Source organism: Elaeis guineensis, chromosome 12 (genome assembly GCF_000442705.2).
Source record: "Elaeis guineensis isolate ETL-2024a chromosome 12, EG11, whole genome shotgun sequence".
NCBI lineage: Eukaryota > Viridiplantae > Streptophyta > Magnoliopsida > Arecales > Arecaceae > Elaeis > Elaeis guineensis.
The window spans coordinates 15,929,613-15,954,946 of record NC_026004.2 but is presented as its reverse complement, the minus strand read 5'-3'; the positions used below and the strand labels follow the sequence as shown (position 1 = coordinate 15,954,946).

The 25,334-nt window shown below is 35.8% G+C and overlaps 1 protein-coding gene across 2 annotated transcripts; it reads left to right on the top strand.

Moving 5' to 3' along the window:
- Positions 1-1,447: 1,447 nt before the first annotated feature.
- Positions 1,448-23,960, top strand: LOC105055008 (serine/threonine-protein kinase BSK2). 2 transcript variants are annotated; one of them, XM_010936695.3, is made up of 10 exons: positions 1,448-1,691; positions 1,782-2,002; positions 2,109-2,244; positions 4,060-4,193; positions 7,750-7,855; positions 8,295-8,380; positions 12,101-12,289; positions 12,391-12,549; positions 13,348-13,461; positions 23,273-23,960. In XM_010936695.3, the coding sequence occupies exons 1-10, from the start codon at positions 1,613-1,615 to the stop codon at positions 23,522-23,524; spliced, it is 1,476 nt and encodes a 491-aa protein (XP_010934997.3). In that variant the 5' UTR covers positions 1,448-1,612; the 3' UTR covers positions 23,525-23,960. The 2 variants fall into 2 exon arrangements, with proteins under 2 accessions (XP_010934997.3, XP_029123415.2); XM_029267582.2 differs by lacking the exon at positions 13,348-13,461 and having other exon boundaries at positions 1,454-1,691.
- The last annotated feature ends 1,374 nt before the right edge of the window (positions 23,961-25,334 follow it).

Below are 25,334 nucleotides of genomic sequence, written 5' to 3'. Positions count from 1 at the left end.
ACTAATTTACAAAATTTGCTCCTCAAAAAAAAAAAAAAAGCACATAATTATTTAATATGAACCCATTAAGAATCATGCCATTCCGATCTAACCCGAATTAGACGATGATCATGCCAATCTGATTTGATCTAATTCAATTCGAATCAAATGATGATCATGCCAACCTGACTTAATCTAACTTGAACATCATGCCAACCTAAGTCAAACCTAACTCCGAGCCATACGATGATCATGCCAACGTTATCTTACCGGACTCTAATTCTGATCAGATGGTCATGAACCTCAACAAGTTATTCGTGAAAATTTTGGGGATGGAACTGCATATTTTTCTAAGGTGCAATTTGCAAACACATCAAACCCTGGCCTCCTTTATTTGAAGAGAAAGGGAGGGGTCTTTCCAAAAGCTGTTGGCTTCCATTAAAAGCGCACTTTTCACGAAGCAGCCTCTTCCCCCTGCCAAAAGCCCCATCACGTGTTCCATCATCCCCTCATCATGTGACGATCCTCCTCCTAGGATTCCACAACTCCCTACCCACTGCATATAAATTTCTATGCGACTGTCAGATCCACCCTCCATTTTACGGCAGGCAAAGGGCAAAAAAGCTCAAGCATCCAATGATCACATTATGCCGATTCCTTAATAACAAATCTTCCATTCTAGTTTTAATGACTTTTAAATATATATATATATATATATTTTTTTTTTTTTCTTTAAACGATGGTGATCAACTGCTTCAAATATATAAAAATTAAAATAATAACAATAGATACCTAAGAAAAAAAAAAAGTAAAAGATGGAGTCCCACGTATGCATTAAATATATTTTTTTGTTATAAATTATATATATTTTATATATTTTTATTAATTAAAATATATTATAATTGATATATTGTAACACCTATTTCTTGGGCTATCACAATCACTTAACATTTCAAATAATATTTTATATTTAAAATTAAATAAATATATAATGTTCAAAATATTGATATGTTCATTATTACGAAGAAAACTCTTCAAAGATATTATTTAATTTATTTTAATACATTTTAATGTTTCATCATTGTAATTTAGTTTAATTTTATAGAATTTAAGAGGATAAAAAATTAGAAAAAATTCATGCACTGGTCAAATAAAATATATTTATAATTACAAAAGAAAGTGCATTTATCAAATTAAAATCTAAATAAATTTTTTTAGAAGTTCTGGAAAAAAATAAAAAAATAAAATCAATACATAATAAAAGAAATATAATTTTTTATTTTTTGATATAATATAACTAGATGTCGGTAGCCATCACAAGGGCCGTTCTGACATTACAACAGCCAGTATATTAAAAATGGCTTACGCATATAATTATTTATGCGGCAGATCTGGATATATGAGACCATTTACCCTGCCTTCTCGTCTTCTTTTTGTGTCCGTACGGACACAGCCCCGCTTCCTTAGCGTCAGTTCTCGCTCGCTCGCTCGCTCTCTCTCTCTCTCTCTCTTATTGGACACACTCACTCTTTCTTATTCTTCTCCACTGCTCTTTCTCTCTCGTCTCCTCTGGCCTCCTTCGCCGCCGCTGCCGCCGCCGGGAAGCGGATGGGATTCTAGGGTTCGGGCCGCGATGGGCTGCCTCCACTCCAAGACCTCCAACGTCCACTCCCCCGACGACGACTCCGTCCCTGGCGACAAGCCAGATCTACGTACCCTCCTCCATTTCCTCCCTCTTTATTTTTTTCCCCGATTTTTTTGGATTATTTTGCTGATTTTTTTGGGGTTTTGGCGATCGGAAGCGAATGGAGACGGGGGCTTGCAGGATGAGGTGCCGGCATTCAAGGAGTACGGGCTTGCGGACCTCCGGGCGGCGACCAAGGGCTTCAGCCCCGAGATGATCGTCTCGGAGAGCGGTGAGAAGGCCCCCAACGTCGTTTACCGTGGAAAGCTCGATGGCGGCCGCCCCGTCGCAGTCAAGCGCTTCTCCAAGCAGTCCTGGCCCGATGCCCAGCAGTTCGTGGTCCGATCTCAAGCTCTTTATCTTCTCTCCTTGATGTTTGCTTCTGTTTTCTGGATTTTGTTGCGGAAAATTGTTTTTTAAATGTGTTTTTTGGGTTTTCTCATAGGCGGAGGCGGCCGGGGTTGGGAAGGTGAGGCACAAGAGGCTGGTGAACCTGATTGGATGCTGTGCCGAGGGAGATGAGCGGCTTCTCGTGGCGGAGTTCATGCCAAATGATACACTCTCCAAGCATCTTTTCCACTGTATGGTGCCATAGCTTTCTTATGAATAGCATTTGGGTTTCCTCTTTCTTGTTTTTACTTTCAGCTGTTTTTATTGAGTAAAAGTTTTTCCTTACCATTTTGGGCCTTTTTGCTCAAACAGAAAGCAGGAAGATGGTTTTTACTTTCTTGGAAAAATGAGATCGTAGGTAGATGGGACGAAGTCTAGCAATACCTTGCAATAGATAATGTCTGATGGCATTGGTAGGTTTGTTGAAATAGAATAGATCCATAAATAGAATTCATGGAAACAATGATTTGATGATGGAATGGAAGTTGTTGGAATCCAATGATTGGACGAAAATCATAGTAAAAGGAAAGTATGTAAATGGTCTTGCTAATCATTGCGGCTTCAGACTTGGAGTGTCGTAGTATGCATCCACAGAAGAGTCCATGCAGTGGATAATAAAAAATAAATATTTAGAGGAATAACTTGGTTTGACTCATAGATGTTTGACCATTGACCATTTTTCTTCTCTGGGAATGAAATGTTAAATTTAAGCAAAGAGGAAGGACATAAACATGGGTTTTTTAAGAAGGATTTGATAGATTTCCTATAAGACACATATGGCAGGTATTAAGAAAGAAATGCAAGTTCAATACATTTTTACCATTTGTCAAATCATCTTCGTGAAGTAATTAAACATGTTACTGGCAGACTGGATATTTCTTGGTGGCGGTTGGCCTTCACTAGTAGTTAATGTTTGAGCTTTTCCTTATTTGCACTTTTTAAAATACGCTGACTATTACCATACAAGACAGAATTTCTACCTGAATTTTATTAGGAAAAAGACATGCTTGCAGATGAGGTTTTATGTTTGGGGCTTTACATGTGGGCTTGACCCTGTGTGAATTTGATGGCCTGCTAATGGCAGGCAGCTGCCCCTTGGATGGCTATGTCAACATGTACAGCCCCATGCATGCAACCCCATGACTGGGTACATCACTTGTCATTTTATAGTATATACAATTACCTGTTGATATGGCTAGGGAAAGAAGAAACAGGCACTCAATTGGAAGTGTAGAAGTAACTGCCCAAGCAGTTGTGTGAAAGAGGTACATGGTTTGCAAATTTAGTTGGAACTTAGGAGGGTTATCAATGTAGTTAGATGTGAGGAACAAAAGATTCTGAAAGAAATTTCTTTCACTATCTGGGGAACTATCATAAATAAAAATGAATATTGCAGAGGTAGACAAGGATCTCTTAGCTAGGACAGGAGTAAAACATGAAGTTGAAATGCACCTTTGAAGTGTAAGACAATCAATGCAAACTGTTTGGTTTTATGGGATTCTTTCGGAAGGGCAATGCAAGACTGACTTCGTGTATCAGTAAGAATATTGAGCAATGTAATGGGTAAATCCCAGGGGACGAATATAGTGGAGATGAGCATGATGAGGTATATATTTGGTGTAGCTAGTAGAATAGGGTTTATGTTCTATAAGGGCAACACAAGACCAACTCTGTTGTACAAATAAGAATGGTAAACATTGTTCGTGCACATAAGATCAACATAGTGGAGATGAGGTTTGGGTTGCTAGAAGTTTGGTAAACTAGTGGTTTTCAGTTGGAAACTAGTAAATTAGAGGAAGATTGATAAAGACATTAGTATAGGCTGAAGTGAGGGAAATGTGAGGTGGTCTATGTACATGCAAACAGATTGGAACTGCTCCCTGAAAGAGAGTTTGCTCATCATTTTTTTTTTAGTATAATTTCATCGAACAACTTCAAGTTATTGTTATTGTCCAATTATAATGTTTACAATGCTTATTCATGATTTGTTCCTCTCTTCTTTTTAGGGGATAAGCAGCCACTACCATGGGAAATGCGAGTTAGAGTTGCATACTACATTGCACAAGCACTTGATCATTGTAATACTGAAAATCGGAAAATCTATCACGATTTAAATGCATATAGAGTTCTTTTTGATGAGGTATGAAAAATTCAATATATCTTTGATTAAATTTCTGTTTGATATTTTTATTTTCTTGGTGATGCATTTTCCATGAACTGGCTTACATGTAAATCCTTCAATTTCCAAGCCCTAGATTAGGCTTGCTTGAAATGCTGCAATTTTCACCAAGTGTTCATGTCTTGGAGTATATGGATAATTGCAGTTATATTCTTTTATTGGATACATAGTGCAAATAACTGATTGTTTCCTTCACTAACATCTCTGACAATGATAGGAAAGAAGCGATAAATCATGTTGATATTCATCTGTTTGCAATATGTCTTGACTTGCATGTTCCTTTGTGCATACTTATTCATGCAACATTTACTATTTTCCTTAACAGGTTCAATTCCCACCTTGCATCTACAAAATTATAGGCAAACCTTTTCTTCTCTTTACATTCAAATAAGGATTGACCAAGTTACATGCTTTTTTTATGAAGAGGTGGACCATCAATGAGTTGTGTTTTGAATGTTAAGGCTAGGGATTTTTCTTTCATCTTTTTGTGGGTTGTCCCTCGGGGTTGGGGGGGGGGGGTTGGATTTGACAAGTTACAACACCGTGTGCTGAATTTTTATATGTTCATAGGTGGACAAGGTGGGGAACTTGGGCTTTATGGAGTGGCCCCATGCACACTCGCTCCTGTTTTGTTTTTGTCCCAAAACAATGTGGCTTGAGGATCCTGCAACATTGACCATTTTTGAGGCTGAATGAAACAAGATTAGCTACTTCATGAAGTAGTTTTATTTTTTTGCCTATATAAATTCATCTCAACTCAACTAAGCCTTAATCCCGAACTAGTTGGGGTTGGCTACATGAATCCTTTTCCTCTATTCTACTCGGTTTACGGTCATGCTTTTAGAAAGATGTTGAGATATCAAACCTTTCCTTGCAACTTCAGCCATGTAATTTTTGGTTTACCTCTTTCTCATTCCTATTACATGTATGAAATTACTCCTTTGTACTCGTGCATATCTTGGTCTAATTTGTACATTTCTAAACCATAAAAGTTGTCCTTCTCTCAATTTGCCTATATTGGGTGCTGCCTCCACTTTTTTATGAAAGGATTTAGTTCTTATTCTGTCTTTCTTTATATTACCATACATCCATCTCAATATTCTCATTGTGGCTACACTCATCTTGTGCATATATTGTTTTCTAATTGCCTAACATTCTATACTATAAAGTATAGCTGGTCAAATCAATAATGGATAATGGATATACGATGGATAATAAAGTCAACGAACACATGAATTTGGAATAATTGTTGATCCCAAGGTTGGGTTACAGTTTAGGAATTTGCATTTAAGATGTGGAGGTAGCTGTGGGAATTTCTGTTAAAACAGGGTGAACCAAATTTTCAGAAATTTGGAAGAATACAGTGCGAATTAGGTTTTATGGGGTCTTAGTAGATATGGAAGAGCAAGCCATCAAGTAACATACGAATGTATGCCAGAGTATGATGACTGGTATAGAGAGATTTAGAGATTGAAACATGATCAACATCAAGTTTAAAAAGCAGATCTATTACAGATTGAATGTAAATGCATTAATAAGATAAAATAGGATGCCAATTTAACTAGGATCAGAAAGGAGAGACAGTAAAAAGATAAAAACAGCTATTATAATTAAAGAAAAAAAAAAGTCTAGCATTACTAACCATTGGTCTCTAAAGGGTTCCTTCGTCAATACAATCCCAATCCAAGCAAATTCTGTCCCAACAGGATTTGTTACACAGAAGGAAATAAGAAAAGGAAACATTTCGTCATTCTTTTTACAGTTTGAAAAACTTTTGTAAATTTCAAAGATTTTCCATCATGCAAAAAAATTTTACATTTTGACATAACAGTAGTCAATTAATATGATGTGCTTTAGTTTTTTTTTTATTCCTACAAAGTAGCTCCTATGATTCTTTTATATCCTAATGAAGAGCTTCTGGGTAGGGGTGTGCATGGGTCGGGTCGATTTGGTTCGGCTTGGAGCTAAATTTGAAACTGAACCAATTTAAATCGGTTTTCTAAAACTGAAATTGAAACCAAACCAACTAGCTATAAAACCGCTTGAAACTGAACCAACAAATTCATTTCGGTTTATTTTTATCTTATATATATATATATATATATATATATATATATATATATATATATATATATATATATATATATATATATATATATATTTGTACATATACACATGGTTCAGGTTGGGCTGGTTTAAATCGGTTTTTTTAAAAACTCAAACTGAAATTTTCAATTTTATGATATCGCAAACTGAAACCAAACCGAATTTTAAAAAAAAAATGATATAAACTGAACTGAAAAGACCGGTTCGGATCGGGTTCACAGGCCAGCCGGTTTTTTTGCACACCCCTACTTCTGGGACCAAATTATGTGTGTAAGCTTATTGTTGGCTGGTGATTAATTATTGTGCTGTTGCTGTTCCAACAGTCCCAGCTGCTTATCGTTCTCCTACACTCTAGTGTTTTCCTTTTATTAACATAACCAAGAATTCCCATAAGATTATTTTAAGCATGCATCGCATGACATCTTTAGCTGAGTATGCTGCCACTTCTTTAGGTTCTATAAAAAAATTTAAGGAAGACAATACAAGTCTTTCCAATATCAAATTGTGTTCTTCATTCACCATGGTAGCATAATGCCTATGCTGCAATGTGCTTACCTGATTGCACCGAGGGTCACTTTCCACATGAAAATCTTTCAGACAATGCTTATCATGCACCTACAAAGAATTACAAAGATTTTTGGAAACCAAACTCGGTTTCATGCAAAAGAAGTCTACCACTGCAGCAACTTTCATACTGAATGTAATTAATTGAAACACAGACCAAAGAAGAAAATGCACACATGGAAAAAGGCATCTGGAGCATTGATGACTTTCACTAGTGGGATTCTCACATCTTTAGATTTGCAATTTTCTTCCCAACAATCAAGTATCTTTCTTGCTTTGATACAAATGTAAAACCTCTTTTGGTTAGTGCAATGTACTTCCTCATGGTCTTGTGTTGTACAAATAGGAAGTTTTGCTCACAACTACACCTTTGTATGTTAATTTGAATTAAGAGGATCACGTATGGTTTTATGGTCAACTTCTCATAAGGAATGTCTGAATTCTATTTTAGAGTCTAAATGGGGTATTGCTTGGACCCTACCAGCTTATTCAAGTTGGTGCACTTTACAATGTTTTTTTCACGTGTATAATTCATGATGTTTTGGATTCTCCATTTGTTAAAATGTCTCTGATTTTTATTGTACTTCTTTTGTAGAACATTATGATTAGGATAGTGTTGCTTACATAAATGAAACTACATTGAGGCTTCAGATGACCCTTGCCTGCTCTGAAAATTGGTTTTTGGGTCTCTGTAGAAATAATTTTCCTGGCAAGGCTGAGAAAGTATATGACGAATTAATGATTAACTGTTTTGTCTTTTAGTTTTTTTTTCCTGAAAATTATTTTTTCTTTGTTTTGTTTACTTCACTCAAATTGTAACCTTTAGATTTGTGTTCACTTGTTCCAGGATGGTGACCCTCGCTTATCTAGCTTTGGTCTCATGAAGAATAGCCGGGATGGGAAAAGTTACAGCACTAACCTAGCATACACTCCGCCGGAGTTCTTGCGAACTGGTCAGTCAGTTCATAAGTCCTTTTTGCTTTAATTTTTATGTATTTGACTGTGTATTACTTTCAAATCCTGTCTAAGTTCTATAGTTTATCACATGCAATTAAAACATCCTGGGACATCATCCTGTCCTCCTTTTTCTGTTTGCAATTTTGCATCCACTTCTCCACAGCTTATATTGCTTCTTTGTGGAATTGTTTAATTCCAATGATTCTCTCATGTAGTTGTACATGAATTCTTAATAGTTATTCACATATTAAACAAGGTATGGATTTGGATTTTGTCTATAGTCTTCTGGCAAATTGTCTGCTGTTATGTTGGTTTCCCCTGCTTCAGATAAGGTTTATATTTCATGCATCATTTCATAAATCAGTAATGGTTTTAGTGTTCATCAAATTTATCATCCATAAATTTAATCTTAGTTTAGTTTGTGTCTTTCTGCAGGCAGGGTCATTCCAGAGAGTGTAATATACAGTTATGGAACAGTTTTGCTGGATCTGTTGAGTGGGAAACATATCCCTCCAAGTCATGTACGTTAATCTTTTGTACAGCAAGTTTTCCTGGCTGTCTGCTGATATTTCTCGTTATTTTTTTTGGATGTAGTGCATCTGCAATTCTATCAGACATGCCATCCGTTTGCATATGCCATCATCATAAAAAAATACTGATTAAAAAGATCTCATGTAAATATTATTTGATAATCTTTTAAAATTTCATATCTTATAAATAAACTTATCTGCCAATGTCAAGCTATTATACTCTCTACAAGTATGCCTGCTTGTCCAGGGGATAGTATGGGGTTAATTCGAAATTAATTTAAAAATACAAATAAAATATTTATGTCCAATAGATGATAAATTTATAAAAGATCATTGTGTAATTACAATTTCTCATGGTTTCTCAAGTAGTGTATAATATATAAAATTCATGATTATAATAACTGTTAATGAGTAGAACAGGCTGTCAGCTGGTTAGAGTGAGATAGAAGAGGCTGTTAGCTGGTTAGAGTGAGATAGTTGTGGATACAGGGTTGTTAAAATGCTTAGGCATTTGTGGGTGGTGACCTCTTGACATGCCTATGTGGGATACCCAGGCAGCTGGGCTTGGAGGTGAAAAAAATTCCTGAATATTAACAAAATTTAGTACCATAGCCTTATATAATCAAATTATCATAGTGCATTTATTTTTAGTTCATAGAAAACGTATGAAAAACTATCATATTCATAAATGGTGTCAGTAATTACTTAAGCTGTTCATAATATGAACTAAACACCAAATATGGACTAAAAATAGAACATGGTCACATAGACTAAATACATGTTTGTTGATTAAACACGTTCACAAGGATGGTTATTTAGTCATATAGATTGTGAAATACATTAAGGTGCATGCCCACAAGGATGAATGAACACATAAAAGTAGAGGTGGCAATTGGGTCAGGCTGGGTCGGATAAAAAAATCGTCAGTCCGAATCCAACCTATTTATTCAATAGGTTAAAAATTCATATTTGAACCCCGCCTATTTATTAAATAGATAACCCTATCTGGCTTGTATAACCCATTTATTAAATGGGTCGAGTCAGGTTAAACAGGTTAAATAGGTTAAGTTGGTTTCTAACGGATTAAATAGGTCAAGCAGGGCGGATTAAATAGGATATAAACTGGTTAAATAAGTTTTAAACATACTAAACATGTTTTAAACAGGTTAAATGGGTTAAACAGGTTAAACGAGTTATCTGACTCAATCCTACCTGAATATTAAATGGGTTAAATGGATTAAACAGATCAGATGTCTGAAATCCAAATCCGATCCAAACATCAAACAGGTTAAACAGGTCAGCATGTTTATGATCGGAATCCGTTTGGCCTAAATTTAAATTTGCTTATGGCAGGTCGAACATGGATCAGATTGACGGATCATGTCATATTTTGCCAGCCTAACATAAAGGCCTCTGTCTATGCGGATGTCACATGGATGATGAAACACAGACACATGAACACAAATATAAACATAAGCTCATTAAATCTACCTTAAATTACTGGTTAGAAAAATTTTATAAAATATATGAGGAAAGATGGTTGGTATTTGAGTTGTTTAATAAATTCATAAACAGGTACCCGCTTTGTACAAAAGGGATATATATGAGGTAAAGCATGTGGGCGGTTGCCCTATGTATGTAGATGTAGGAGGGGGAAGAGTTGGCCGAGGGCTTGCACTGGTAATTTGCTTTTATTAGGTATTGTCATATAGGTGGACAGAGACTAAAAGAGTTTATGGAGGGTATAATTTTAAGAGGCCACTTAGCAGACCCTCCTCATCCTCGTTACACAGAGCTTCATGCAGGCATTAATGCATGTATGACATTGGGTATGCTAGGCTGCAAGAATTGAAAGGGCATAGGCTTTTGTAAGAAGTAGGCTTGAAGAGGTATTCTGAGGGGAAGTTTGCAGCTATCTGTTATTTCTTTTCTGGTTTGAAGTGCATGGTTGTTGTAAGGGATAGAAATGCAAGGGATGTTTCCTTCATAAATGAAGAATTTTCGTTTTTCCTCTTTGTTCTTTTAAAAATACAAACAGATCTTTTTCGGGTCGAGGTGAACAAAAAAAATACTGAAACGGAGATGCAATGGAGGAATGGAGTTGGAGGCATGCATGGGTAGAAGATGCTGGTAAAAAAGGGATATTTGATGTAACGTTGTTGAGATTTAAGGGTTATATAATATGATTCTGCTGCATGTTTAGGGCTCAGATCTGAATTAGGTGGAGAATTGAATACCAAAAGAAGCCACTAAATATTGATTCTTGCAGAAATTTTATCAGATCTATTAGCAGATCTGAGAAAATAAATCAATACACTGCTGGGTGACTGCAGAAATAATTTTCAGAAAAGGAATATTATAGGTATAGAGAAGGGGAGTGGGGATTGATAATAGGAAGTAATAGATCAAGAAGAAAAATGGAGGAAAAGAGAAAGAAAGAAAGAAAAAGATGGCCTGCGGCCTCTTATTTCTTCCAAAGAGGCTGCTCCATGCGAGTATCAACCTCCGATTATATCATTCTTTTATTTTGATTGATCGGCTACCTATCCTCCTAATAGAACTCTTAAATTTGGAAATAAATCTAAACCAAAGAGTGAAAGAAAACACCTATTAAATAGCTAAAATCGCTAGTTTCCTATTTCAGTCAAGGCTTTCTATCTTGAAGGAAATCTGCAACAAAACAGCAACAAAACAGCAACAAATGCCCTATTGCATGGTTTGGCTGGACTTATGTGTTCCCTTTCAGGACACTCATAGCAGGGCACTAGCATCAGGGTATTCCCTGGATTAGAGGGACCGGCAACTCTAGTTACTAGTACCCAGAAATTTTTGAACCGCTCACTGCGTGGGAAACCCTGTTTTTTTTTTTAGTTTTGGTTTATTTGAATGAAATATTGACAAATATACTAAGCTTATTTCTGATTCTCCAGAATATTTTTCCTTTTCCATGAAAAAGTCTTACATTCCATCCTTTTTTGGGGATTTCCTTGCAATAAAACATACCGTGAAGGATCTACATCAAAGAGGCTTAGAAAGATTTTAAAAGATTCTCTATTTTCATATGGGATATCTCTTGATTTGCTTCGTGACATGGACGCTGAAATTCTTTCAAAGTCAAAATATAGAGTTTATGCGTTGAGAGGCTATCAGAGTAGGTGATTCTTACCATGTACGGAAACTAGTTCTCATTCAAGCATTATTATATGAAAAGAGAACGCAAACTTACAGCTCATGGATTTCTTAAGTGAGAATCTTGAGAAACGCATGATAAAAGGTAAAGTCAGTTTCTTTTGGACCTACCTTGAACTTAGCCTCGTTCTGGGTGGAAAAAAAAAAAGAGAGCCTGAGTGATGGTCTAGAGATAAGCCTCAGTTGTTTGGTGCTGAGAGATCCAGTATGAAGTTTTTTCTCTCAAAATCTCATTTAGACAGCCTTGTTTATTTTCATAATCAGCTGCTTTCATGTATTGTCCATGTGTGACATGGGTTGTACTTGTAATGTAAGGGCTAAAATTTTTCAAGAGGAAGTTTTCACATGTGATCTAATGAAAACTAATATTCTTGGTTGGATTATAATAGCATTTTTTCATTGCCTTTATTAATTGTCATCTATATACACTTATTTTGTGCTCATAATGCTTAGAAAAATTTCATTTTAATGGTCTTGTTTATCTTTTTATTTGGCCTAAAGTTCTTCAATGATGCTTCCTAGGCATTAGATCTAATAAGAGGGAAGAACATGTTATTGATAATGGATTCATCGCTGGAGGGGCAGTATGCTAATGAAGACGCAACCCAGCTTGTTGAACTAGCTTCAAAATGTCTACAGTTTGAGGCTAGGGATCGACCTAATTCCAAATTTCTTCTTTCTGCTGCAGCACCCCTTCAAACACAGAAAGAGGTACTTAAATTGATGATTTCTTCAGTTTTAGTACTTATTGCTATTTGCAGCATTCCATTTTCTTATGGTAGCTCTCTTTTGCTCTTTCCATGGTAACATAGGTGGCATCACATGTTCTAATGGGCCTGACTAAAACACCGGCGATACTACCAACAATGCTCTCTCCACTTGGAAAGGCTTGTGCAAGGATGGACCTTACTGCTGTCCATGATATATTGCTTAAAACAGGTTATAAAGATGAAGAAGGTGCAGAAAACGAGGTAAATTGAATCTTGTTTGGATTTTGAGCTTTATAAATTGACACTCGTGAATCAGTTGCCGCAACTGGAAACAGATGTTGAAGGTTATAATTGGAAATAGAAAACATATTTTGAAAATGTCCTCAAGGTGGGAAATGGGAAAAGGTTTGTCAAAACATGTATAAAACTTGTGGGAAGTGCTTGTGAAAGCTCAGGGAAACGATTAAGTGTCAAGAAACAAATCTCCAGTGGTTTCCCATTAATATCTCTTCAATTTTTATGACTGATGATGTTTCTCACTCTCGTCTGTCTTTGCTAATTTTCCCCGCACACTATGAGAAGCCGGCTAAATCAGTTTCACTAATACACTCACCATAGTTTATTAGTCGAGACTCAATTGGAAAATATGTTTCCTGGAACTAAGCTTATAATGAAGTAAAACTGAAATAGCAACTGCACCTTGCAAGTTCATGTTAATGCTTATGATAAGTGACATGATAAAGAATGAGCTGTTTTAAGTTTGTTGGACCATTAGGTGTAGCTGTTGATCTAAAAAATTCACATGATCAGGAGCTTCTCTCTCATATAATTTTTGCATTACCTTCAGAGGCTGCATTCTGCATGGTTGTGCTCTGTCTTTTAATGATGGAGCTTCCTTTCCGCTGACCCTTTTTTTTTTTTTTTGCGGTTGATGATGCTGGAACACTTTCCTATTACAATTTTTTGTGCTATTTCACTGGTAATTAACTTAGAAATTGGAAGTTATTAGGTCTTGGTAATCATACATTATACATATTCTGCTCTGTGTTGTGAATGAAGCTTTCCTTTCAAGAATGGACGCAACAAGTGCAAGAGATGTTGAATACAAAGAAATTTGGTGATATTGCATTCAGAGACAAGGATTTTAAAAGTGCAATCGAGTATTATTCGAAGGTATATTGCTTGACATTCTCATATTTCTTTTTTTTTCATGGAGCTGTGTCACTTTGAACTGTTCCTTGTATTCTGTTATGGATAGATAAACAACACAAACTTCCTATTTTTGTTGTCAATCATTGTCACGATCCGAACCCAACACCCGGGTCGGATACGTGATGGCCGCACACTCCTTAGAGCAAGCCCTAAAGAATATGCAAGACCAAATTAAATCATTACAATCTCATCAACCATAATATTTAATTTCAATAATAATTTATAAAATCTTGCATAATTACAATTTAAATTTCTTCAATTTTCTGATCAGATACTATGACACTCTATTTATCCTTCTGCTCACCCGTAAATCCAAGCCATAGCCAATCTAAGTCATCCTGTAACTCTGAGAAGAAAAAGAAAGATGAAGGGGTGTGAGCTTTACAGCCCAGTAAGAATTCTCATATCACACTGATATAGTAATATAGTCTGAAAATAAAGAATAGCAATAAAATATAAAATCTCATGTTCAATGTCCAGAATAATGCAAACATTCATAAATTTGCTGTCTTGTCAAAATAGATGCATCATCATATGTTAACAGGTAAAACACTTTTGTTCAACAATTATTTCATGTCTTATCTTTCATTTCTTCTTTCATAATCACATGATTTTTAACAGTTTCCTTCTGGCTCTGGACTATCCAAGTCTATACCTCAGTCATCATCCGGATCGAATCCACTTAAAAAGTCTTTCAAGACTGTCCCAGGATGAGCTCCTGGCCGGCTGTCCCACGTACCAAAGCCCGTGAGAGGCTGTCCCAGGCATAAGCTCCTGGCGGGCTGTCCCAGGCATGAGCTCCTGGCCGGCTGATCCACCTGTAAGCCAGTGGGGGCTGTCCCAGGCATAAGCTCCTGGCGGGCTGTCCCAGGCATAAGCTCCTGGCCGGCTGTTCCACATGACAAGGCTAGTCCATACCATATATCTCTTTTTTTTCATTTAATCATTATGTGTTGATTTCATCAATCAATTATGTCTTGCATTATGATCAATTCAGATATGTCATATCCATATAATCATGCCATCAATCTCTGATACATATATATTGACATAACATACTCATGCTCAAAATCAAATAACAGTATCTCAGGTATAATAAATTCATCGATCTCAAATCCGACGATGCAAAACCAACGATGCAAGACCAACAGTAAAATAGCATATATATAATAGTGATCATGTACAGGGATTCTTACCTTTACCGGTGACTGATCCAAACACAGAAATCAATGTTCTTCTTTGATTTATGAATTTCTTTAACAAAATATTCCACTCGATATCATTTGCAGATGATCATCTCTTCGTAACCCTGATCAATATAAAAATCACATATGGAGAAAATTACCGATAATCGACCTGATAACACAAATCTAGGATCTCTCTTAGGATTAACCAAAATTAGGATTTACCTAAGTATCTGGATCCTCCACTGATCCATAAGACTTTTAGAGAGAAAAAATCCATGAAGAGAGAGAAAATTCTAGAGAGAGAAAGTAGAGAGAGAAAGTGGAGAGAGAAACCTTCGTATCCTTTCGATGAGGCACTCATGATCGAGATCATCAGAGGTCCTATCAGGGTGACTCAATATGAATCAAGTGTTACAAATTTTGAATAGAATCGGACTGGAATCAGATCTACCGCACGAATTTCGGAGCAATCTCAAATCATCTTATTTTCATCTTCAAGTTTATTCTAGGGTTCATGATGCAATCAGAGAGGAAGAAAAGATCCTAGAGAGACAAAATCCGTAAAGAGAGAAAAGTCTAGAGAGAGAATCTAGAGAGAGAAAATATAGAGAGAGAAGGTAGAGAGAGGAGAGAGAAAAGAGAGAGAAAGAAGAGAGAAAGGAGAGAGGAAAATTCTCTCCTTCTTCTTCTTTTTTATTTTATTTTATTTTATTTTTATTTTTATTTTTCTCTTTCTCTTTTTCCTTTTTTTTTTTTCTTTTCTTTTTCTTTTTCCTTTTTCTTTTCTTTTTCCTTTTTCTTTTCTTTTCTTCTTCTTCTTCCTTTCTTCTTTTCTTCCCGCGGCCTCCCTTGGCTGAAACAGGGGAGGACCGTGAGGTCCCCCCCCTCGGTGGCTCGGGCTCCGGCGGCTTGGCCGGAGATCCGGCAACAGGTGGAGGCGGCGGTGAACAATGGACGGCCGGCGGCAAGGTTCGGCCGGCAAAAATCAAAAAGAGATCGGAAAACAAGGGATTTCTTGTTCATGGATTTTCCGGCGAAGACGGTGGCCGACGGCGAGGCTTTGGGCTAGGGGAGAAAGGAAAGAGGGAGAGGAAGAAGGGGAGGGGCTTACCTTGCTCCGGCGGTTGAGAAAAGCTCCGGCGAACCCCTTTTTCCCATCAAGAACCCGCGGATCCTCTTGGAAGAATCCCTCAATTTCTAAAAAAAATCTCTCCAAAACCAATTGCAGAGACATAAGGGAGGGAAGGGGGTTTTATAGAGGTGATTTCCTACCCCTAATCGGACTCTATCGATCCGATTTTGCCGGAGACGGGAAGGAAGAAGACTCCGGCTAGGAGTCTTCCTCCTCTGCTTTTTTATTTATTATTTTTTTTTAAATCTGGGTTGTTACATTCTCCCCTCAAAATAATTTCGTCCTCGAAATTAGATTATGTCGTTTGAGATATCTATTTCAAAGTATACATTCTTCATGTCATTCTCAAGCTTACGATAATATCATATATATTATTTATTTCTCATGATCTTGTTATAACAAAAATTATTTGAAATCTCAAACTCATCCCTTCTTATTGATTTCTCAACTTTTTGAAGAACTATAACATTTTGGACTTGTATTAATATACTACCATTATTTGTCTAATACATTTCACTCGAAATTCATAATTATCTCAGACTATCCTTGATAGAAAAATAAATAAAGGTCAAACATCGGACACTCTTCACAATCATCGATTTCTTTCTTCACTTGACCTTCTAACAAATTTTATATGTAGACTCTCATCTTAAGAAAAATCTCAATCTTCTATATCAGTTCGAGTAATAATATTAAATTTTAAAAAAAATATGAGATCTATGTCAGGACATTCTAAATTTGAACTAATATCAGAACTATCAAGCTATTAATAAATTTGAGATATCTAAAATTTTTTGGCATTATCTATAATGAAACAACCTACTAACAAAAATTATCCGACTATGATCAGATTAAAAATTATTCTTTATTAACAACTAATGTATTCCATAATATCTTCAGAATCAAAGAATTAATATTTCTAATCAATTTAACCCATCATGCTTTTGCTGCGCACTTTGATCTTAATTTATCAATTTATATAATTATATCAAAGATAAAAAATATCTTTATATGTTAGATCAATCCAGAATAGATCCAACCTTCAAATTTCATATAAGACTTAGGGCAAAATTTTAAGTTTCTTCATCTTTACTACCTTTGGGCATAGCATATAAAAATTAAATCTTGATCTACTTCCTATATTTGAAATTATTGTATAAGTTTCATCACTCTTCAAGAATCCAACATATCTAGAATCAATTGGAGTTAACCTTAGATTTACCTTACAATCATTTAGATATATATATATATATATTTTTCAAACCAATCTTTCTTTGTAAAAGAATTAACTCCAACTTGAACAAACTAAAGAACTCAAGCTAACATCCTTGTAAGTAAAATCAACTTGATTATTTCTTGTAGAGCTCTCTTCATTACAACCCTTAATATTAATTGATAAATCCATAAAAATCTTATCCCTTGTATAAGTCATTCAAAATTTAACACTAGCAAGATATCTTATTTCAATTCAGAAATTCAAACTCTGACTTGAATAATTAATACACTTCACCATCTTCAACAATCACAAGAAAAATTAAAAAAAAAATCTAATCCAAAGATAGTAATACGAATTATTAAAGATTTCATCATAACCTGTATATCATACTCTGACAAAATAAATTTTTTTCTTTAATTTAACAACAATATCAAAATACTTTTGAACCACTTAGAAGAGTAAGCTTTTGATTTGAAATTCAATGCAACTTGAAAGAAAAAAAAAAAAATCACATCCGAATATGATATTTTGAATAATTAAAAATTTCATCAAGATATATATCTCATATTCTCATAATAAAGTTCAAGTATATTTTTCATTGAGTTTCATATATAATCCTCTTATAGGTTCAATGCTCAAAAATATTTCTCTCTCATATGATGAAATTTCTTCTTGGACCATATCTTAATTAACTTTCTTTGATAAGTCCAAAATTCATAATGCTCAGACAATTATCATCGAAATTAAAAAAAAAAAATATCATGATCTTCAATCATATAAGTTTTACATTCCAAAATCATCTAGTATATTCAACATAACTTATCAATACCTTCCACTTCATTTCAAGGTCAACTCTTTTCATACTTAGGTCAACCTTACTAATTGAAATCTAAGATATAACTCATCAATTCTATTATAGATAACATATGCCACTTATGCATAAATTTCATCTTAATATCTATTGATTTGAAATCTAAATATTGAATCTTCTCTTTTATATCTATCATGTTCCTCATGATCATAACCTAAGTTCAGATATCACTAGAATTACAATTCTGAATAATTATAACCTTAAACTCAAATACCACTTAAATCATATTTTCTAGTGATCATAACCTAAACTCTAATATCATTCTATCATACCTTTAATGATCAAAATCTTAAACTCTGATATTATCAATCATACTCTAGTGATTATAATCCCAAGTTTTGATATCACTTATATGACAATCCCTAGTGACCTTAAACTTGGGTTCTAGTACTGTTCTGTCATATCCTAATCACTTGTATCATTGTCTCCGAATAAACGTAACCTAAGCTCTAAGCTCAAATGCCACTCTGTCACATCGTACTGATCTTACATAAAGTTTTAATATCTCTTCATAATCTCTAGTGATCTTAAACCTAAGCTCTGATATTATTCTATCTCATCTTAATCATTTATATAGTAATCTCCAATGATCATAACCTAAGCTCTAATATCACTCTATAATATTCTAATCACTTATATCATAATCCCTAATGATCATAACCTATGCTCTGATACCATTCTGTCACGATCCGAACCCAACACCCGGGTCAGATACGTGATGGCCGCACACTCCTTAGAGCAAGCCCTAAAGAATATGCAAGGCCAAATTAAATCATTACAATCTCATCAACCATAATATTTAATTTCAATAATAATTCATAAAATCTTGCATAATTACAATTTAAATTTCTTCAATTTTCTGATCAGATACTATGACACTCTATTTATCCTTCTGCTCACCCGTAAATCCAAGCCATAGCCAATCTAAGTCATCCTGTAACTCTGAGAAGAAAAAGAAAGATGAAGGGGTGTGAGCTTTACAGCCCAGTAAGAATTCTCATATCACACTGATATAGTAATATAGTCTGAAAATAAAGAATAGCAATAAAATATAAAATCTCATGTTCAATGTCCAGAATAATGCAAACATTCATAAATTTGCTGTCTTGTCAAAATAGATGCATCATCATATGTTAACAGGTAAAACACTTTTGTTCAACAATTATTTCATGTCTTATCTTTCATTTCTTCTTTCATAATCACATGATTTTTAACAGTTTCCTTCTGGCTCTGGACTATCCAAGTCTATACCTCAGTCATCATCCGGATCGAATCCACTTAAAAAGTCTTTCAAGACTGTCCCAGGATGAGCTCCTGGCCGGCTGTCCCACGTACCAAAGCCCGTGAGAGGCTGTCCCAGGCATAAGCTCCTGGCGGGCTGTCCCAGGCATGAGCTCTTGGCCGACTGATCCACCTGTAAGCCAGTGGGGGCTGTCCCAGGCATAAGCTCCTGGCGGGCTGTCCCAGGCATAAGCTCCTGGCCGGCTGTTCCACATGACAAGGCTAGTCCATACCATATATCTCTTTCTTTTCATTTAATCATTGTGTTGATTTCATCAATCAATTATGTCTTGCATTATGATCAATTCAGATATGTCATATCCATATAATCATGCCATCAATCTCTGATACATATATATTGACATAACATACTCATGCTCAAAATCAAATAACAGTATCTCAGGTATAATAATTTCATCGATCTCAAATCCGACGATGCAAAACCAACGATGCAAGACCAACAGTAAAATAGCATATATATAATAGTGATCATGTACAGGGATTCTTACCTTTACCGGTGACTGATCCAAACACAGAAATCAATGTTCTTTGATTTATGAATTTCTTTAACAAAATATTCCACTCGATATCATTTGCAGATGATCATCTCTTCGTAACCCTGATCAATATAAAAATCACATATGGAGAAAATTACCGATAATCGACCTGATAACACAAATCTAGGATCTCTCTTAGGATTAACCAAAATTAGGATTTACCTAAGTATCTGGATCCTCCACTGATCCATAAGACTTCTAGAGAGAAAAAATTCATGAAGAGAGAGAAAATTCTAGAGAGAGAAAGTAGAGAGAGAAAGTGGAGAGAGAAACCTTCGTATCTTTTCGATGAGGCACTCATGATCGAGATCATCAGAGGTCCTATCAGGGTGACTCAATATGAATCAAGTGTTACAAATTTTGAATAGAATCGGACAGGAATCAGATCTACCGCACGAATTTCGGAGCAATCTCAAATCATCTTATTTTCATCTTCAAGTTTATTCTAGGGTTCATGATGCAATTAGAGAGGAAGAAAAGATCCTAGAGAGACAAAATCCGTAAAGAGAGAAAAGTCTAGAGAGAGAATCTAGAGAGAGAAAATGTAGAGAGAGAAGGTAGAGAGAGGAGAGAGAAAAGAGAGAGAAAGAAGAGAGAAAGGAGAGAGAGGAAAATTCTCTCCTTCTTCTTCTTTTTTATTTTATTTTATTTTATTTTTATTTTTATTTTTCTCTTTCTCTTTTTCCTTTTTTTTTTCTTTTCTTTTTCTTTTTCCTTTTTCTTTTCTTTTTCTTTTTCCTTTTTCTTTTCTTTTTCTTTTCTTCTTCTTCTTCCTTTCTTCTTTTCTTCCCGCGGCCTCCCTTGGCTGAAACAGGGGAGGACCGTGAGGTCCCCCCCCTCGGTGGCTCGGGCTCCGGCGGCTTGGCCGGAGATCCGGCAACAGGTGGAGGCGGCGGTGAGCAATGGACGGCCGGCGGCAAGGTTCGGCCGGCAAAAATCAAAAAGAGATCGGAAAACAGGGGATTTCTTGTTCATGGATTTTCCGGCGAAGACGGTGGCCGACGGCGAGGCTTTGGGCCAGGGGAGAAAGGAAAGAGGGAGAGGAAGAAGGGGAGGGGCTTATCTTGCTCCGGCGGTTGAGAAAAGCTCCGGCGAACCCCTTTTTCCTATCAAGAACCCGCGGATCCTCTTGGAAGAATCCCTCAATTTCTAAAAAAAATCTCTCCAAAACCAATTGCAGAGACATAAGGGAGGGAAGGGGGTTTTATAGAGGTGATTTCCTACCCCTAATCGGACTCTATCGATCCGATTTTGCCGGAGACGGGAAGGAAGAAGACTCCGACTAGGAGTCTTCCTCTGCTTTTTTATTTATTATTTTTTTTTAAATCTGGGTTGTTACAATCATATCCATAGATCGTTGCTCGAGTAATGCTTTGCTTAGCTGGCTATGTGCACACACAAAATTAATGTTGTCATGTGGCGGGGAATGATTGGTATTACCAACTGGAATTAGTGAGCCGTACATCAGGGGTGGTTGTTGTTAAGTTGCCACCCCAGCTACGGTAGGCCTAGGCAACTTCTCATGCGCACAAAACAGGCACCCCTACCATTTTTTAGAATTAATACTTTGAAGCTTGCAAAATTGTATCAGGCCTTGTTATTAGATAAGAACAATATGGTAGACAGGAAAGACATGATTTTCTCATTGAAAGTTGAAAGCATAGAAAGACGAGAAGATGTTAAACAATACATATTATTTTGATGAAGATGGCTAACTAGCATTATAATTTATAAGCTTTCAGAAAGTAACTGAAGTATGAATGCTAGCCATGTTCAGATCCTTTCCTGGAACTCTTCGATATGTCATCTAATTTTTCCTCTCTCGAGTAACCTGTCGGTTGAATATTGTACCATTTTCTTTCTAAATCTGTTTCCTCTGTTTTGTGTACTGATAACATGCAGTTGCTTGTCCACCAATGTGTCTAACTACTAATATGCTACTTCTAAATCTTTTCTTCCTAGTTTATTCTCCTTGACATTCTCATCTCTTTGATGCATGTCAAATGTGCCTGGACCTTGCTTACTATCCAAAAATGTTGATTCTTGCGATGTTGAGGGCCTTATATTGTTTCATAAAAATAACCTTAAATGGTGTGTGGTTATTACAGAACATCTCCTTGGTTTTTCTTCATTTGCCTTTAAGATGCATGTTGCATATTTGTGCACATACATGCAAGATCCATTCAGTTTTTTGATTACTGAAGCCGTATTTCAATCAGAGAAATTTAAGAGTAATAGTTACCTTAAAATTTGGGAGTTGGGTTTGCTTTGAGCCTTTAGCTCAATCAGTTTGTTGCTGCGCTTGCATACAAATGTGATGCAGATAATTTTATATGGAAAGTATATATCTACCTCTGTCAAATTGGACATTCAGAATCCAAAATTCCAAATTAGATATAAAATTTTGAGCCAGATACATTGAAAATGACTTTTGAGTACTGGGATGTATTGGGAAAAATTATCTTATTGTATCTTAAAAGTATTGAATTGAAAATTCATTGGCCATTTGAGCCCTACTTTCAAGTTTGGTTGTTTATTGTAATGAGGGACAAAGTTGTCTAAACCTTGCCCTTTGTCTCGGGTCTTGACAAGTTCACACCTTTGTCAATCTGAAATTAGATTCTTTCCTAATGATTATTTGCAGGATACCAAATGGAAAAGGACAAAAAGTATGTACCATGTAGCTAATAAACTTGATATAATGGGCTAAAAGCATCTCTAGCTACAGAAAAAGTGCAACATAGATTACAAATTCTATCATCTCTATGGTTGACTTTATGGATTCTATATAGCTACTAAATTCTCACACAAAGTCCACCAAAATGGAAACTATCTTAAAATCTGCCTATGCTTTGATCCAAGCAATGCGATGAAAAACTCTCTTTCTTCACAAAGTATTCCTTATATTGTCACTAACTCATTCCTAGTTTAACCATGACATTGACTTAAACTCCTAAACATTCTACTATTACAAACTCGACCCAATTTTTTAACTTAACTACACACATAGATTGACTTCTCTAATCATTATAGAACTGTGGTGTTATTGCGATAAATATCGGATATCAAAGTATTCAACAAACACAAGGCACTCCAAAGTTGTATCTATGGTTCTTTAGTTCTGTTGTCATATTGTTGCTTATTTGTCCATCCATTTTGTCAAAACCGAAACCAGGTAATGAAACTAGTGGAAACCTTCTTAACTGTTATGTCTGACTGCATTCCCAACTCTGGTCATCCGATATTTTTTTACTTGGTTTTGACTGAAGCGAGACATTTATTGTTAATACTCTTCCATTACTCGATCATTCACCACTTGCTACTTGTCATATACTGATCATTTAGAAGTAACAATCTTCAAATATCCTGGATGGAAGCAGTTTATTACATGTAGACAATCAAGGGAAGTGGATTCTTGTAAATCATGTCTGGTCCTTGTCTGTCTTGTTGAATGATCCTGTTCCATGCCGTGTAGCATTGTTAATTTATCCTATGGATTAAGATTTGTTTTGGTTTGGCAAAATGCAGTTGGTGGTGATGATGTCGGTTCCTTCAGCTACTGTTTTTGCTAGACGGGCTCTGTCATACCTGATGAATGGCCAGCCAGAGCTTGCCCTTCGGGATGCCATGCAAGCACAGGTGTGCATGCCTGAGTGGCCCACAGCTTTCTATTTGCAAGCTCTTGCACTCTCCAAGCTCGGAATGGAAACCGATGCTCAGGATATGCTGAATGATGGAGCCACATTTGAAGTGAAGAGGCAAAACAGCTGGCGCGGCTAGATTTTCTCTGCAGCTGTTCTGGTTTTCCTTCATACATGCCTGTCTTGTGCTGCTTTCAGTGGTGCCTGTTTGCGTCGTGGGTGATTTATTGCAGCAGGAGAGAAACTGGATGCTTGGTTTGCTGGGTATTCAGTGCTGTGGCTTCCAATAATGGATGTTCGAACAGCCATTTGTAGAATATTCAGGAGAGTTAAATTGATACTGAACTTTCCTGAGCAAGTGTGCATTATGGCCTTCCATCCATGTTGGCGTGTAACTATTGGCCCTTATTATATTACCAAAGGAGGATATGTGCACTGAGGGATGGAAATCACAAAATGTTTCACTTTGTTTTGTGCAAGATTGGAGACTGTAAGCATGTCTGTCATGACCATCTTGATGCCAAAGGGAAGTATCTACCCGAGCTTTTAATCTTAAGGATACAACTTTTTATCAATTTGGATGCAAATATGTTCAAATATGTGTTGTTCTTCAGGTGGTTTTTGTGCCCAATGTTGCGTATAATGAAAGTTTTGACATTGTTGTGCATGGTACATTTCCGGATTGAGTTCTACCTAGAGGATTAATGCCAACGTGAAGGTGGTTGTATAAGTCTGACTAATCATGAAGCTTTCTTACATACCATGGTGGATCATATTTTGATACGAAAATGATGGATCCTTTTTCCAATGGGAAAAATTATTGGAAAAACGTTTCAGAGGTATTGCTGATGATGATGCTTGCTGGGCTACTTTTGCCTTCAGTTGCTCTAGCGTGTTAGCATCCTGGATGCGTCCCTGTTTCAATGCTCTTACCCTGGTGCATCTTTTTTGGAGAAGTTGTTAGCTAGCGTGCAGGAAATCCAAATCCCAACTTAGGAGTCTCAGTGGCTGTGTTAATGGCCCGTGGTTAAGTTCTGTCCGTCCTATGGAAAGGTTGTCGCATATTGGCATTAGGGATGGCAAAAAATTAGATACGGAATCCGATCGGTCAATACCGTATCTATTTTATAATTAAAAAATTTATATTTATATTTATTCTATATTTATTTTAGATCAGATAATAAAAATGATTGGGATAGATTTAGAGATGATAATGGATAGGATTTGGATCGAATATTGTAGTATCTATCTTCAAATCCGAACTTAATATTCTATATTCAAATTCTATCCGATATCCGATCGGATAAAAATAGAGATATCCATCTTCATATCCAATGGATTCGGAGATATCTACGGATAACTTATTTTTTCATATCCGTTCCATGTCTATTTCATGCCCAAAAAAAAATAACTATCAAAATAATTTTATGCATATTATCAATCAAAATAAAATTATCAATTCAACATAAAACGTAATTTATAAGTTTAGATTTATAGAAATCAAACATAGAAATAGAATTACAATTCAACATAGAACATATAAATAATCAAAATAATTTTATGTATATTATCAACCAAAATAAAATTACCAAAACAGAATTATAAACATATATATTTGGATATAGATTTAGGTATTACCCATATCCGTAAGTTCAGATCGAGTTCGGATTCGAATTTGGATAGAAAACAGCACTATCCATACCCTACCCATATTCGTGCTACAGTTTTCGGGTTTTACCCCAATCCAAATCCAATCAAACCCCATTTTTCGAATTTGATCGAGTTTGGGTAGAGTGCATACCCATTGGATTGGATCGATTTTGCCATCCCTAGATGGATTAGATCGGATATATATAAATATTATAAAATAATTATAATTTTGAAATGAAGATATAGATCAAAATTATATCGGATCGGGTTTAGGATAGGATATTGAAAGAGTTAATGCC

Bases quoted from the DNA above. Each gene is read 5' to 3' on its own strand.
- LOC105055008 (XM_010936695.3), top strand. From the start codon at position 1,613: ATGGGCTGCCTCCACTCCAAGACCTCCAACGTCCACTCCCCCGACGAC. The intron at 1,692-1,781 runs GTACCCTCCTCC...GGCGATCGGAAG, and splicing joins TGGCGACAAGCCAGATCTAC to CGAATGGAGACGGGGGCTTG. The intron at 13,462-23,272 runs GTATATTGCTTG...GGCAAAATGCAG, and splicing joins CAATCGAGTATTATTCGAAG to TTGGTGGTGATGATGTCGGT.